Source organism: Pseudochaenichthys georgianus, chromosome 17 (genome assembly GCF_902827115.2).
Source record: "Pseudochaenichthys georgianus chromosome 17, fPseGeo1.2, whole genome shotgun sequence".
NCBI lineage: Eukaryota > Metazoa > Chordata > Actinopteri > Perciformes > Channichthyidae > Pseudochaenichthys > Pseudochaenichthys georgianus.
Window position 1 is genome coordinate 32,967,471 of NC_047519.1, and position 17,187 is coordinate 32,984,657.

The window sequence follows — 17,187 nt, forward strand, 5'->3', positions numbered from 1 at the left end:
TAGTGGAAACTATACCTATCATTATGTAGTAACATGGAAAGTGGGATTACCTTTTGTTTAGCGATTAATAAGCACTTTCTGAATTATGGTTTTTATCCAAAATCTCAGATGACGGTCCTAATTTAATTTCCCAGAGCTCAAGATGATGTCTTTCAATGCCTGTAAGGTTTATTATTGGAACAATTCAAAAGTCGAAGATATAATATAATGTACAGCTATATACAAAAGAAGAGACAATTATACAGTTGCCTATTACTTTTATTTATTTTTAAGATGTGTGAATGTATCTACTTATTGTAATCAATTCTATTCACATATTTTTTTCTGATTTGGATGTGGGTTTTTTTGGTACAAGCACAGATACCGTATGGGAACTTCTTCAGAGAACTGCAGATTTGTCCCCCCAGATTTACGGTTGCTGCATTTTATAAGCCTTTCAGGGAGCACTTCGTCACAGAGTTGAGTCATACATGGCTGAAAGAACATGTGTAAAAACGATGGTTAAAGTAGGCGCATGGATGGTTTTTTGGTCTTGCCTACCGCAGCCAAAGTAGCCACATTGTATTGGAATTTGAGAAAACGATCTGCCTGTAAGGCTCAATCCAGGGCAACATATCTTTAGATTTTGGTGGTGGCTGGGGGAGGGGGCTGATCTATGCATTTAGGTCTAGAAATCGACACCCTAAAGTTAAAAAACATTTCTCAATCAGGTCTGGTATCAATATTGTGGAGACAAAGACAAACTACTTCTTTGTTTGTGCCTTCATATTAGTCCAACAAAAGCGAGATGGGAAAACCCTGTGCCTCCTGTCATCAGTCTGAGCTATCTGCATCTAATCAAAGTGGTGTTTCTCTGTTTGAGGTCAGCCATGTGCTGTATGCTCCGGGATGAGGTAATGTGTGCTCACAACCAGATGTCTACAACTTCCTTGATCACAATCCACACACACCTCTGAGTGGCATTCGGAGTCTCATAGTTGTCGTTCTTTTAAGAATACAATACCAAGGCCAAATTAAGAAGATATCCATCTGCCAGTTGTTTTCCTCAAGTGACTTCTCTAGCGGGTGTGAGCTGTGTGTTGGGACGGATACTCTTCACAGCCAAGGTCACCAAGCCCAGAGCGGTGTCTGATTGCTGTTTTTCATTTCGTAGCTCAAAATCCGATGTGAAAAGCTTGAGGAAGAAACGGCGGTGCGTTTGTTTTCAACACAAATAAACCCAAACATAGTCGAATGGTTGCACACACATGGAGGGGTTTAGTGATGATTCAAGTCTTGTCTCGTTGATCAGTCAGTCTCATCATTTTCTATTTTATGTACTTACTTATGTGTTTAGGGGCGTTGTATTTACACCCACGTGCACATTATAGGCAGACCCATTAATAGGTGGATTGTAGTGTAGCCTAGGCGGGGGATTAATCCCATTGTGAGTGTGCCAGCTCTGAGCAGAGCCAATGCCTTGCTTTAGATAAGATCATTCCTGACATTCTGAGGGGGAATCTCAGCAGACGCCAGAGAGATGTGCAAGGCAATCCAGACAGTAACATCAACAAAAGTACCAAGATGAAGACGAAGGAGACACAGAGGGTAAAAGTAGAGGGGGGGGAATGAATCACTCACTGAATCACTCACTGATCTTATGAATGGGCCAAAGTGTGTGTGGTCTCTTGACAAGTCCTGTTGTTTTTTGCCAGATCCACATATTTGCTTTCTTGCCGTAGTAAATGCAGTTTAGTCTGTGTCCCTTTTACTTTCCCACTAGATATATAAAGTTGCAAGTGCCTCACATAGGAAGACTGGAGAAGACAGACAGAGATTTTAAAACGTTTCTGGCTTTGACTCTTGATCCATTTATGTTACATTTGAGGAACATGCAGTGGCTGAATGAGTGTTGGAGATGAATTGGAGACCTTGTTATTTGTCATTGTAGTTATAGTTGTAGCAGGAGGTTAAACAATGTACAGGGTGAACTCTTGTGGGCAGGGTATTTCCCCCCTGTTTTTTCACTGAGCGTTAGTTCAATACGCACTAAACTTCAATAAGCACTAAATCTCTCCTTTGCAGAAACGCCCTGCTCCACATTCACACCTGGAATCTGCCCAGAGCAACCTCAGTGTAATGCATTGCCACAGTTGGGCATTAATCCTGCAGTCTGGGAATCAAACTGACAAACCATTGGTTCCACATGTTGGATTTAGGACTGCTGCTCATTGTTATTTTATTGAAGGTGGTTGTGGGTGATCAGGAGATGAAGAGAATATATTGACTTGTTTTAATTATTCTACATTTTTACAATTTAAAACGTTGCAATTAATCTGGAGAACTACCGAAGTATAAACCTGACATTTTAATTTGTTTTCCTTCTCTTTTTTAATGAAATGTGAGCTATAAATTACTCCCAAGGCCCTGTAGACATCTCCACGCCTAATACCTCACACGGACTGGGGGATGGTAATGGATATACAGGTTATATTGGGACATGCATAGACAAAATATGTATGTTTTTTCTCATGGGATGGTTGAAAAACAAGTGGGGGAAAACCAAGTGTTGCCAAATTATACAACAGGTAATATAAAAGAAGGTGAACTGAGTACACATGCATTAATCAATGGGTCAAATTGAACTTTCTGGTTGTTGTTTGGGTTGTTCAATAACCTGTTGAAATGTATGATGGGAACACCGGGCCGGGATTAATATGTTCCAGGGATCCATGCTTTTACAGATGTCGCCTCCGGTCATTTAATGCAATCTGCATGTATGTGCTTCCTCTTTAGGGGCCACCCTAACAGTGCCTTATTTCTCTTTAAAACTAAACTTAGGTTCTCTTGCCTATTTATTTGTCCATTTTGTCACTTACACCAGGTGGAGTTTTTTCTTCACCTGAGTTGCCCATATGGTTGATGGGTATAGATAACATTTCTCACATCAGATCCATAGAAAGTCCAGGTTTAGAAATTCCATAGTAGACGATCATGGAAAAAAAGCATGTGGCTGATGGAAGGGTTGTGAGCAAGGATCTAATTTCCTTTTCCAAAAGATCATGAAAAACAGACGGCCTCAGATAAGTACAGACCTTGGTTCTGTATCTGCTGTGTAAGGGGACTGGCTGACACTGACGGCTGAGTGGGGGTCTGAACAATGGTCCTTTTTGAAAGTCTCCCCTGAAGCCTTCATTTATTCCATAATGTTACATGTAATTATTAGTCAAGAGACTACTGCCTCTTGTACACAATCTGCCTTATTGTTTTCATTATCACGTTTTATTATCACCACATGGTGCAAAGCTTTGGCAGTCAAGCGACGAGGAATTGGTGCATAGTACCATTTGGTTTTTATTTGTCATTATGGAAGGAAACAATGTTAATTTTGATCATTGGCGGCAGCTTCCATGGCTTGGATGGGCAGGACATGCAAGTTGAATTGTACAAACAAATAATACTGTGTAAGAAGAACATAGCAGATTCTTTTGTGTATATTATAATGTAAGTAGAGTGGTCAATTGCATCACAGAGGACTGTACAAATTACCATTTGTAGAAACCTTAGATTATACTAACAAAAATGGATGGCCATAACATAGCCCCATCGTAGTTTTATGTTAAAAACACTAAAGATCAAAGAACGCTGACATGGGAATTAACACAGGAAATACCACCCAATGTAGGACTCTATAGTCTGTGAAATCTGTTGACAGGAGTTCTGGCTGACATGTTGCTTTCTTCTTCTTCTTCTTCTTCTCCTCCTCCAGGGTGACATCCAGCAGCTGCTGATAGTGGCAGACCCCAGAGCAGCCCATGACTACTGTGAACACTACAGCCCTGACTGTGAAACCCCCAACCACCACGACACCCCCCAGGCCCAGCAACCCGACGAAGAGGTCAGTGTCTGCAGGAGGGCGAGATGGATTTAGGAGTGGAGATTGGATGGGAGGCAAAGCTGTCCGGAGGGAGGGAAGAAGGACAAGAGAGTTGGGAGAAAGGAGGGGAAGGGAGGGAGGGAAACACAGAGGGGGGAAATAAAGGAGCCGGAGTTTGAGATTTACTAAGAATGATAGCAGGAATTTGAAAAGAGGCCTTCCAACTTAGCTCTGAAGTCATGGCAGAAAAATGGGGGAAACCAAATCTCTTCTTTTTGGAATATTAGATCATTTTTTTTAAATTCAGTTTGATTTTAAAAAGCCATTGGGGATTGTTTGAGGGTTGAGAAAAGTTAGACATGTGATGCTTTGAGGAACAGAGAGAAGAGTTATGGTCGGACTGTACGGGTCATTTGAGATACTCATCAAGTTTCCCCTCCCCCACATTCAGACATTTTTGCTTGAACACTCCTGCTACCTAAACAATAATCTGTGACTGATAGTAGATAACATTTTCCGCGGTTAAATCCAGTGAATGTTCAGTCTGCCAGAATTACACAACAAGCACAAACATTCTCCAGCTAATGATATGATCTTAAAATATTTTACAAACCTTCCTCCAGGCAGAAGTACTTTGACAGAGACAGACTTGTAGGCTATACGTTTCTATTTCAACTCTAATATGTCTTCTGCTTTAGTCTACCTGTGGAAAATGCTGACAAATCAAAATACATTGTTGAGTTTTACTCATCTTCTAAAATTAAAATGTATAACCTCTGGTTCGGAAAACATCACTTGTCGCCTCTTCAGCCAACTCTCCTTATTTAAATACAGACAGTTCTTTGTGTCGGGCCTCATTTGTCTTTCTACATTTACACTTCTGTTATTTTGACAGTTCAAACTTTTTTGTCGGCTGACATTTTCCTTCAGTATTCCACCAAATAACTGATGAGCTCACACTGGAAACTTTTCCCTTTTCCCTGCCACGAAGTCTGAGCCCACTTTGGAGTGGCCCCGTGATTTATATCACTAACGAGTTCTGCAGGCTCTGCCCAGACTTCCAGGGAAATGTCAGCTTTTCCTTCCCAGCTAGACTCCCAGTACCTGGAAAAGTAGATGTTAGATCTTTGGTTTGAGAAAAAAAAAATCAGGAGCTGCTTCTCTATTTGAAAATGTTGGCTGGACAGCAGGTACCGCGTCCTGGAAAATATTGCTTCATCTTCAAGCTACTCTTCAGCTCCAAGACAAGGAGCTTGTCAATTATAAATAGACAGTAGGGAGCCATCTGGTTTCAGGGACATTGTAAATCAGTTATAACAGGAATGTTTTTCCTACATTCCAACTCAGTATGTTAAAGAATTGTTTTCATCCACAACTGAAACACTGAACCTCGACAATTCTACAAAAGCTCAGAGCATAGCTTTGACCTTAGCCTCTGAAGATGCTCCTTGACCTGAGGCACGTCGCCTTTGCTGTCGTCAGCCGCATGTCCGCAGCTGGGTTAAAAGAGGAAGAGGGATCGATGCAAGAGGAGGGAGGGGGAGCTTTTTTGTTATGAGCCAGCTTCAGTATTTACGCCTTTCATCTAAGCTGTGGTGAAGGTCTTCAACTCAGCCAAGCACTTCAACACTATAAATCATTCTTCCGTCCTCCATCCTTTTCTATCTTTTCCCCTGACCCTCTCCTTCTCTGCTCTCAGTCGTTCTGGCCAAGTTGTTCTTGTGTGACCTCCCTCTCTCTCCGGGCCACTGAACGGAGGCCAAGCCAACATTGCAGCAGGCCGTGCATCTTGTATTATTTTTATGAGCTCAGCAGCCGTCCAGGGACTAATATTTATTCCTGTGCTGATCGAGCGATGCATTTCAGGGGCTGGTCTGTTAACTTCATCTACTTCCCCCTTTCGGTTGTAGGCAGTGTGCCAATAAATAACTATCAAGTACTATCAAGTACTATCAAGTACGTACGCTTAAAGTAATAGTTTGACATTTTGGAGTGTGTGATTAAAAGTTTCATGCCGCTTATATCTGTATGGCTAATATAAAGCTTTGGCTAGGAATTGATTAGCCTAGCTTAGCAAAAAGACTAGAATCAGCTGGAAAAGTAAGTAAGTAAATAAGTGTATTATCCCTTACATAAGTTAGCTACTTGAGTTTGAATTGATTATCAAATGTAAATATGTAATAATAAGGTAGGATAAACATTATAATGCTCTCTAGGTGAAATGTAGATTTGGCAAAAGTGCTGAAAATAGCTCCAATCCAACTCAATATACGACAGAACAGTGGTTCAATAAAAACAGTAATAGAAGCGATATATGAATATTGCACATGCCTCATGACGGAGAAAATACAAACATAAAAATATGGAGAAAATCTGAAAAAAACAACATAAAACATCAAACTAAATGCAAATTGCCTATAAGCTATATAAGCAAGGATACGCCATTTTCTTTTAAAAAAAAAAAGTGTTACGGACACTTTGGGAGGAAAGAAAGCTTTTCGCATTTTTCCTTTTACATTTATAAGGTTTGGTAAATTCCGCCTGAAGGCATCAGTTTGTATTGAGATCATTCAGAATTAGGTTAATTCAGTGCGCACATCTGATTCTTATTCTCATATTTGATGGAAATGGTTTTCTTTCTTCTTTCTTTCTTTGGTTTCTTTTCCCATGTTTCCCATTCCTAACTGGACTGTAAGTGTGCCTTACCTTCATGGCAAATCAAGATGCTTTCCAGCACAGCATAGTGGAAAGTTAACATGATCTCTGTTCCCACGCAACAGTCCTCGTCTTCCCAGAAAGTGAGGTTTCTTCTTTGGAAATCTTAAAAGAAATATTTTTTAACACAGAGACTGGATTAAAAGTGGTTTTACCCCCTGCTACTGTACTATCCAAGATACCCATAATTAAGCCGCATGCGATGAGTCAGGACAGTTACGGGTTTCTGTTTTAAAGGCCCATTAATGAAACCCAGAGGCATTCTTGGCATTCAGATATAAGGGGTTAGAGGGATATACGTTTTCACTGGCATCACATTAACCGTCGAACATCCTGTCGAAGCAAACACAAATCTTAATTGCTGTTTGCTTGGTTATGGTCATGAATGTTCCAACAGAGTCAAACAAAGCTCTGGGGTTTGGGTGAAAAAATAAGCAAGAATTGCCTCTGGCATCCATATACAACCGTTTTCTAATATGGATGTGACATTTCTTCATTACATTTGAACATGTTATTTCTTAAATAGCATGCTGACAAAACGCATTTCAATCATTTAATTACATGCCATGTCAATAATGTGCAACATGTCTCTAAGAAATTGCGCCTTCTTATTTACGTGATTGCACTAATCAATTGATTGCCACTTATTCCTTTCTCCTTACAGTACACTAACTATGATTATGGTGAGCTCTATGACTACAATGAAGGAGCGGTTACCACTGACCCTGCCCCAACTGCAGAAGTCAAGGCTGAGGTAACACTAACACACTGATACAGTTATCATGGCTGTCGTCATGCATAACGAACACACTCACTTGTTGTCGAACCTTCTTGCCAACCTCTTATCTCTCATCATCTTTCATTCTCTCCCTTACCATGACTGTCATAACACTTTGCACCCCACATGTATAGAAGTCGTGTACACAAAATAGGCTGTGTACACAAAAGCGCTTTCATGACGTGATTTTCATGTTATCCATCTCATGTATGTAATGCTTTCCCTGTGTGCTCGCTTGAATTCAGACAAACGTTGGTGGAGAATACTACACGGATGAGTATGACTACTCCACAGTGGATGGAAATCAGCCTGAAACCCCCACTGAGACCACTGGCCCGGTAACTTTTTAAAACCACCGCTTTTCACAACCTGAATTGGTATTTGAATCCAGAATTATTTGTATGTTGGACATTTGTCTTATCAGAAAGCTTTGGAACCATGTTGGAAATATAGCCATGCATCCCTGATTTCTATCATTTCACATCCAGAATCCTGTTTATATAATTAGATTTCTAAGGGAATTGTCAATAAAACTGCTTGGGTATTACAAACAGATTGTTATGATCACCTCTGGAGGTTTGAACCCAACGCGGGTTCAGACTGCTCGCTCTACTCCTTGCTTTCCATGAGAAACAGCCTCCATCAAACAGGGTCCGGATAAAGACCGAGGCAGGAACACGTTTTCATCTAATGAACCGTAACCAATGGAAAATCAGTACCCAGACGCATCCCCTATGGTTCCCCCATATCCTGTATTTGGCAGATCTTAATGTGTGCTTAACCATCACATAAAACACAACATAATGAGGAACATTTGGAGTTTAAACTGCAACAATACGGCTGTGTGCTCCCTGCCGAGTGCATTGTGATGCACCTTGAGGTGGATAATGCTGCTTCAGTCAGCTTGAGACCTTGCATTCATTGACAATGACAAGCCAGACGGCTAACCACGGAAACTAACCATATGCTGTCCCATGTTGGAACACTTGTCTGATTACTGAGGACTGGACAACTTGAAGACTATATCATCGGGGCCTTTTGAGTACAGACCTACAGTGACACGATGTACACAATGCTTTCAGTATAGGTTTGATGCAGTCGTGTTTTATATAAATATATAGCAGATGTCCTGAACCTAGCAGCATTACCACCAGTCTGTTTTATTTCTCCTCGAGTCTCACCTACAATTAGCCCTGAGACTGTGTCAAGTAATTATATAAAGAAGGACAAAAAGCTGGACACTTTGTTGAGACAACTTTTAACTGCAAAAGCACATTTGATTGAGCATATTTTCCAACGCTTCCCCACTAAGATGTTTACAGTTGACGGAGAAATCAATGCTTGTAAATAAAAGAAAAATTGCTCCTGTCCAATCTTGCTTTCTCAGTACCTCAGATACTATGCAAAAATAGATTCTTAGAAATACAAACTTCTGGCTAAAGTTTTAAGATTTTAATGTGAGAATTACCTCACGAGGCTTTCATATTGCTATTTCAAGGCATGCATATTTTTTTACAGTTGTTCTTTTCCATATGTAGGTGTACCATATTTTATTGTCCTTTTTAAAAACATCAAAGTGTCGTTAGTTTGTGATATCTCCCATTCCTATTGCCTTGCAGAAATAAATATAACATATGATTAGAGTTGTTAATGTTAATAACAGTGCCTGTCTGATTCACAAAACATATGTGGACTCTAGTTTCACATATGTGGGCTTTTAAGGTCTTGAGGAATTACTTATTTGGTGTCCAATCATTTCAGTGTACTTAAATGCTAAATACTAATGATTAGACTGTAAATCTTGCTATGAAAACATGTGAAGCTTTACATTGAAGCTGTACATTCGTTTCACTAACCAGACTTTTCATGTTCCCTCCCATCTTACTTACTCCTTCTCTGCGATGCCTGGATGGATCCCAGACCTATGAAGAGGAGATAGTGGATGATTACATCACCGGTGTGGAGCAGGTCGGAGTGGACCCCACCGCTGTGGCAGAAACCCCTGCTCCATCTGACCCCAATGTGAAAGCAGAACCTGATGTTTATGAGTTCAAGGAATACGACCACAAAGAGGAGGTTGTGGAGAAGCCATACGACTATAGTGATTATGGCGATTATGGCACCGCTAAAGCCAATCCTACACCCGCATTGTACGACGAGGAGTTCGGTCCTGGTGTTCCAGCTGAGACAGACATCCGAGAGAGCAATGTAAGTGCTTGGGTGGTGAGGAGTGTTCCTGGGAGGGGGAGGTGGTGGTCAGTCAGGAATCTGGAACAATTGAGAAGTTTCTGGTGGCCTTTGTTTTGAGAGGTTGTTTGTGGTGCCCGTTATTGTTTGTTGTTTCTAATGGTATCTGGTTATATCTTAGAGCAGTGTGCATGCACATTCTCCAAACAGAAATACAAAGGCAAGCGCACACACACACACACACACACACACACACACACACACACACACACACACACACACACACACACACACCTTGTCTATCCAAGGCTCCAGCAGATACACAGATGTTCACCCAGCTGTCAGCACAGACACGCCCTCCTTTGACCTCAATGACCTGTGCTGTTTATCAAGGACTCGCTCCACCCTGATTATCACACCAATGATCTGTTTGAAATATCTCGTGGCAAACAGTCTTCGCACATGTTTTTTCATCAAATCCATCAAGATCAACTTCTAAACACCAGACAGAAATCTTTGCTGAGCCAGTGTCTATCATGGCTCGTGTCCAGCCCCCTTCCGTGCCTCAGGATCCAGATTCTCAGAGGCAGGAAGTGACATCTGTCTGGATGTTGGCTTTAGATCGGTCTGCCGTTGGTTAATATGAACCACTCTATTAGTGTTCTCTTCTCTGTGCTCTTCAGTCTCAGGACACCGCAGCCCTGGTGTATGACTTTCTCAGTCTCTTCTTCTGGCTAAACTTAAATTCATGTGGTTTTCGGACACACTGCTTTAGGTGGTTTGGGAATTCTTCTCATGTGAAGTCATTGTATGGATAGTGTCAAGTAACCACTTCGGCAGTTGTGCTCAGTTGGGGTCTTTTTGTAGTTCCTGGCTTTAAGGAAGCTTAATGAATAGGAGTCAACCCAAAGCCTACATTATAGCTTCTTGCACAAATGATTCTTGATGTATCTTTTGAACAGGAGAAATAAAAAAAGGCTGCCTCAATCCTTTAAAGCATGCAGCACACTTTATGGAGGTTTCTCAGTTATTTGTATTTTAAATAACTTCTACAAAAAGACGAGACACCCAACAAGACAGGGCATCTGCTGCTCTCTCAGTATTTCCATGTGTGGCTTTTAGACCTTCATTGCTCTACATTTAGATATGAATGTCCGGACTCTTACCGTGTAAAATGCTCACCTGATCTGTCTTTTGTCTGCAGCTTGGTGGAGGAAGTTACCTGGGAGAAAAAGGAGAGAAGGGTGAACCTGCCGTCATTGAGCCCGTAAGTCAAAAACTATAATTTCATTCTGAGAAATGCCAAGCCAAGCAGCTAACGCTAAATCACATTTTGAAAGACACTTTCTGTCAGAGGTGAATGAGTTCACGCTTTAAGATAATGACCTACATTTGACCTTCCATAACTCTAGGATCTATCTATCTATCTATCTATCTATCTATCTATCTATCTATCTATCTATCTATCTATCTATCTATCTATATATCTATCTGTCTGTCTTGCTACATGCTATCAGGCTAGCAGAAATATATCTATTGTTCTGTGTGCTGCTTATTTTGGCTGCTGATCTAGCCAACAAAAAGTTCAGATACAGTAAGAGCCATATTTCAAAATGACTGTTGACTGGATTTTATATTCCACTGATACTTTCCAACATTCGCTCACAATGATTTATACGTCCATACAAGTCCAAAGTCAGATTCTCATGCATATTTTCTGGGGAATGTGTGTTCTCTTCTGTTTTCTTAAACCTATAGAAGAATCCCTTTTTTTCAAATCTGATTTACATCCATGGTATGTTTTTACTTAGTGCACTGTCAAGCTTTATTCCCCTTAAGCACTTCTTACACAACTAAGACTTTCATTCTGATGAGATGCAACACAATGTCTTGGTCATAGTCGAACTACCTCTGTCTACACTAAATGCAGTACACATGTTCTTTATAGAGCCACCCTATACAATTTACCACTATAGGCTAAACATTGACGGAAATAGGAGCTGCAGTTATCGTCTCTCCTTCCCGACCATCTGTACCACCTTAGGCTCTCGTCCAATTATTTGACAACACGCGTCTATTATAGAAAAGAACATCAGATTGCCGAGGCACTGTTGACGTCTTGCGCTTGTAGCTATATGTAAACTCCTTAACCTCAAACCCAAAGCACTCTCTGACTCTAATTTCCCCCAAATTCTCCATTGCCTCTGGATTTACAGGCTGCCCTATAATGCTACTGTATCCACTTTTCCCTTTTTCAGGGGATGCTTGTCGAAGGACCCCAAGGAGCCCCCGGCCAAGCAGTGAGTATCACGTTCTCGCACACTCCTGTCTGCCTTCCACAGATGGTGAACAGCTAAAGAGGGAAAAAAATGTCTTTATGGAAAGAGCATCAGCCCTGATCGCCAGTGAAGCTTGAGTTGGGAGAGACAGTCGAAACGTGTATTTGTGCGTGCTTGTGTGTACATGTGTGTCTCTGTGAGAGTGAGCAAAAGAGAGTGAAAGAAGGGGGGGGGGGGGTTGGGTGTATTTTATATTTCATTCTCAACCCTCTGTCTCTGTTGGCCCGTGCATGTGGAGTCCTTGATACACTGCTGGTGGTGGGAATGCTGGTGAGCTGCAGTTTGGGATATAATATGCTAACGTGTATGTGTCTATGTGTGTGGTCTTAGGGTGTTCCTGGTACCTCAGGATCGCAGGGTCCTCCAGGTCCCCTAGGAGATCATGGTGAGAGGGTGAGTAAAGACAGATCCATTTCACAGCTGATTACAGTTTCTTTCTTTCTGAGAAGTCACCAACTTTCTGCTTCTCATGAACACTTAGATATGACAACTAATTATATTTTTGATAGAAGAAGAATACAATGTATGTGCACACATAACTTAGAATTCAGATGTATGGCATCCAGAAAACATTTTATATAATTGACACATAACTTACTGAAATGTAAACTTTAAAGCAATTCCTCTTTTTCTTTTCTTTTATTGGAAAGATGTGAAGTGAAGTCTCAATGCCAAGATAATTGGATACAGCTCAGCACTGTCGCAGTAGGGGGGATAAGCCACAAGTGGTGCAGCGATATGAGATGCCCATAAACTGTCAATACACCAACGAAAGAAACGGAGAAACAGCTGTGTCGGTGTACTGCAGGACTTGTGAGACCGTCAAGGACTTTGCTAGAAAATGAGACAACCTTTTCTCAAATGCTTTGTTTCCCAGCAGCGTGGGATTCCACTCGTTCCTTTGATTGATTGGATGACACCGAATAAGTGCCTCCAAAGGGCTGGATCTCAGATTGTTATTCACCGATGTGATGATTGCCCCGCACCCCCCTCTTTCATCACCCTTTTAGCTTGTCTATTCTGTCTCTGGAGGTTAACGCTTTCATTGCCAACCCATAAGAAATACCCTTGCACACCTCCCTCTGGTGTGACAGCCAGACATTGCCTGTACAAAAGGCGTATTGTTCCACAGGGTTAAAGTGATCAAAAAATATTGTGTTGGTCCCCCCCCTCCCCTTCATTTCCTCCCATGAGAAACAGTCTTGCTGAGGATTGACAGGGGCATTAGAAGTGACTCGTTGCTGTAGTCTTGTGGTTTTCCGTTGCGAAGTATCCGCCTGCGTTTGATCAGCTAATTTCTCTCATGATCACCGTCTCCCTCCTTTCCACCAAAAGGCCACATTCCCCGCCATGTGGGACTGTCATGAACACTCGATGCCGCTATGCTTACTGTAACAGCAATGCATGGAGAGTATTTACCACCTCTTGGGAAAGGCAGTGGGAACACATGGCATCAATTTGAGCAGTCTGAGATTTCTGCACATGACAAGACTGCTAAATAGATTCTGGTTTCTCTGGAAACACCGGGTACGGCTTAGACCTAATCCTTAAGATACGTTTTGGTCCTAATAAATCTAAATCTCCTCTTCAGTAAAGTTTCAATGTTAATGTATACTGTTATTTTCCAGGATAAGCTTCTTTAATGCATCCATTTTGCTTTTGGATAGATTGCTAAGTTGTATAGAGTTTTAAAAGTCCCAAAAGGATGAAACCTGAAGTCTTTGCTGACTCCATCACTTTTGATCTGAAGCCAAATGTGCTTTTACACCTCAACATTGTTTGTTTATGATACGATTGTCTTTGGCCAAAGCTCTGACCCGAAAGCTAACACGTGTTATTCCTAGAGTTAGCACTGCCAATATGGGCTGAGGATTATAGCGGCAACATCCCGAGGCCAGCTTAATGAAATGACATTGTTTGTCTTTACTCGTGATTGAATCCCTTGTCTTTTTAGTAGGATTAGTGTATTAGCATTTGTACTAAGCAACAACAATTTGAACCGTAGCACAAAACCTTCCCATTGAAATGATTGTTGAAGATAAAGAAGGGATGTGCTGTGAAGGGATTATTTGCTCAGTCCCTTCACCGTTACTGTTGTTGCTATACTGATTTCTTATTTTCAATTTGCCGAGCTGGAAACCCTCCAAGGGATTATAGAAAAATAGCATAATCATCTAATAATACGGCTTGCTCATCAGTAGCTACATCTTTCTTTCAATGTTACACACTGGTATACACGTCAACAAAACAATAGCTGATTATTCAAATTCAAGACTTCCAGCAGAACACTTGGTAGAGCTTGTGACCCATACACAGTGGCTTGGTCCCTGTGTGGAGAAACAGGGTTGTAATTAGGCCTGGTACCATTAGCCAGGTGTCAATCCCTCTGTCTCCTCCTTTCAACAGTGTCACTTTAATAAAGGTGGCCTGACATGTTTTTTTATAAATGTTATTTATTTTTAAGAATGAGATTGTTCGAAACAATACTTTGAATAGCGTTTTCTCAGTTAATGGGAATTTTGAATACTTTGGTTTGGTTACTTAACAATCAATCAAACTTTATTTATTTAGCACATTTCACACACAAAAGGTGCTTTACAAACCAAATAAAATCAACAATCACCCCCCTACCGGTTCATTAACAGAGCTACACATTACTTTCTGATTAATAAGAATACTTGAGACTAACAGAATTCTAATAACACAGGACACCTGACTTTGTACCTATAATAAAAACCATCTCTCTGTCCCTCCTCTGGTTCTTTAGGGTCCTCCAGGGCGCTCTGGTCTGCCCGGTTCAGACGGTGTCCCGGGGCCTCCAGGTACCATTCTGATGCTTCCAGTAAGTCATGCCACCTTCACATGCCCACAAGGCTGTCTGTCTTATTCCCTCTCACATGCTATACACCCTTCATCTGAGGCACTAGCCCGTGGACTCACTTCATTTAGTGAGTTTCCCTCATAGCATCACCAGCAGGCCAAAGGACCACAACCTTATTTCCTTTGGGTTACAAATCACTTACCTTGTAAATGTCAGCCAGTGCGATGGAGTGGAACCAGTGACTGAGGCTTTGGAAAGCTTGGTGACACATATTTCTGTGTGTGTGTGTGTGTGTGTGTGTGTGTGTGTGTGTGTGTGTGTGTGTGTGTGTGTGTGTGTGTGTGTGTGTGTGTGTGTGTGTGTGTGTGTGTGTGTGTGTGTGTGTGTGTGTGTGTGTGTGTGTGTGTGTGTGTGTGTGTGTGTGTGTGTGTGTGTGTGTGTGTGTGTGTGTGTGTGTGTGTGTGTGTGTGTGTGTGTGTGTGTGTGAGCTGCCCGTGCTCATATGTCATCATATGTATGTGTGTGTGTGGCATGGTGACAGCTTTACAGGTTTACAAAAAAAAAGGAAAATGATTTGAACACACACTCACCAGGGGAGACCATAAGAAGTCTCGCTCTGTAAAGGGAGACAAGTCAATTTGCTTTTAATTGTGTTTTTTGTTTTGTTTTGTGCTTCTCAGTTCCGTGCGGGTGGTGAGTCGCACAAGGGACCTGTGGTTTCAGCCCAGGAAGCTCAGGCTCAGGCTATCCTGTCTCAGGCCAGGGTAAGTACGCCCCAAGTGCATCCTTCTCAGTTTAAAGAACACTTTACTATGAGTCTCGGTGCCTTGGTTTAAAAACAATGCTTTTAATGACTAGGAAAATACTGTGGTATATTAAAAAGAGAAAAGTGTATAAAAGAAACATTCAAAATGGCCCAGAAAGTGTCGTAAAAAATGAAAGGACGAATCAACATTCGCAAGTCCCACTCATCCTATAAATATTCTACATTCCAAAATATGGACCTGTGTCAGGTTAGGTAGTATATAAAGTCACACCAGATGTTCACGCTCCCCCAGAGGTCCTGATAGCCATACATGTAGCACTCTTGAAAAACAGACTGAATTATGCGGCTGTAAGGAAGGTGTGATCTATACTGTAGTAGAACACATGGAGATCATTAAATGTTACACAACCTCTGAATATTCACACGTTCACAACACTCTATGGAGCTGGAGGGCTGCCAACATGGTGAAACAGCGTTTGGTCATGCCTTGAATGCACTTGTTACCCTTTCTATATTTGTCTTGTATGCCAGTGGTTTGACCCCGAAGCAGGAAGAACAACATGGCAGGAGACGTCATATTAAAAGGGAATTGAAGGAACACATTGTTGACATGTTGAATTCACTTTTACCTATTTGCACTCCGGAAATGTCCCCTCACACCTGCCACAATGCAAATAACTAAGTGAATGGAAGTTAAGTGTAATCGGGGCATGCAGTGCTTTCCCTTGAATTAGCAAATGCCCCTTTAGTAATCCCAGACATGTGTTTTGGCAGGCCAGGACTGTGGTCGCCCATGAGCAGGAAAAAAACTCAGAGTGGTAAACCCTGAACAAGAACAAAGTAAAGCTTGCATATAATATACTGAGGATAAATTGTCTTTTTATTAGTGTTTGATTTTCTTTATTCTTTTCTCCTTTTGGTTTCAAGCCCAGTTTAGTCGAGTAAATGATGTGTCAGTTTCAATTACAACTGTAGTACAGGAACTACATAGCATTGTAACCTCCATAGCAGATTCCTTTTGCGGTTTAAGAATAATCCAATAAATAATTTGTACTTTGTCTTCATTTTGAGAAATAAAGCCAATTTATTTTGAGTGCTTTCAATATATAAAAAGTATCTCCATCAGATTAAAGACGCTCAGTAATTAACTTCAATGGATGCCAATAAACTAAGTGCAAATAAGAAAGTTATACGATGCAGTCAAGGCTGCACGACTAATTCAAAAACATATATTTTCCCAATTTCGCAAATATCGTTTTCTAAATCATTAAATTGGTGTAGACAGGTCGTCATTTGGCAGAGTGTCAACACTGTTAGCTGACCTGATGTTTATGGGCTGTTTCTGTGTGATCCCCAGCTTGCCATGAGAGGGCCTTCGGGGCCAGCGGGCATGACAGGAAGGAACGGACCTGTGGTGAGTACATTTGGAAAACCTGTCCACACATAATCACATACACATCTTGATGTACTTCCTGTTGCACCCATTTGTTGCGCCGTTGATGAATGTACACATTTTGGCAATCAAGGCTTCTTCCTGTGAAATAGTCAACCCATCGTTTGTAAATGTCGTTAAACACACACATACATACACATACTATTACAGATGCCATCCTCTTCCTGCTTGTATGACTGGATTTGTTTTACTTTTGCCATTTCTTTGGTGGGTTCTAAAGGATTTAGTACACAAGCAAATCAGCGGCTAGTTAAACCTAGATTATTCTGTGT

At 41.3% G+C, this 17,187-nt stretch overlaps 1 protein-coding gene across 1 annotated transcript in view; it reads left to right on the top strand.

The window, feature by feature from the left end:
• The window catches only part of LOC117462539 (collagen alpha-1(XI) chain-like), a 79,942-nt gene that overhangs the window by 16,024 nt on the left and 46,731 nt on the right, over positions 1 to 17,187 (top strand). Inside the window, exons 5-14 of the mRNA XM_034104809.2 lie at positions 3,749 to 3,877; positions 7,236 to 7,325; positions 7,595 to 7,687; positions 9,270 to 9,557; positions 10,741 to 10,803; positions 11,795 to 11,836; positions 12,206 to 12,268; positions 14,643 to 14,717; positions 15,377 to 15,460; positions 16,820 to 16,876. Of these exons, the coding sequence (XP_033960700.1) occupies positions 3,749 to 3,877; positions 7,236 to 7,325; positions 7,595 to 7,687; positions 9,270 to 9,557; positions 10,741 to 10,803; positions 11,795 to 11,836; positions 12,206 to 12,268; positions 14,643 to 14,717; positions 15,377 to 15,460; positions 16,820 to 16,876 (984 nt within the window). The remainder of the gene's footprint in view (positions 1 to 3,748; positions 3,878 to 7,235; positions 7,326 to 7,594; positions 7,688 to 9,269; positions 9,558 to 10,740; positions 10,804 to 11,794; positions 11,837 to 12,205; positions 12,269 to 14,642; positions 14,718 to 15,376; positions 15,461 to 16,819; positions 16,877 to 17,187) is intronic.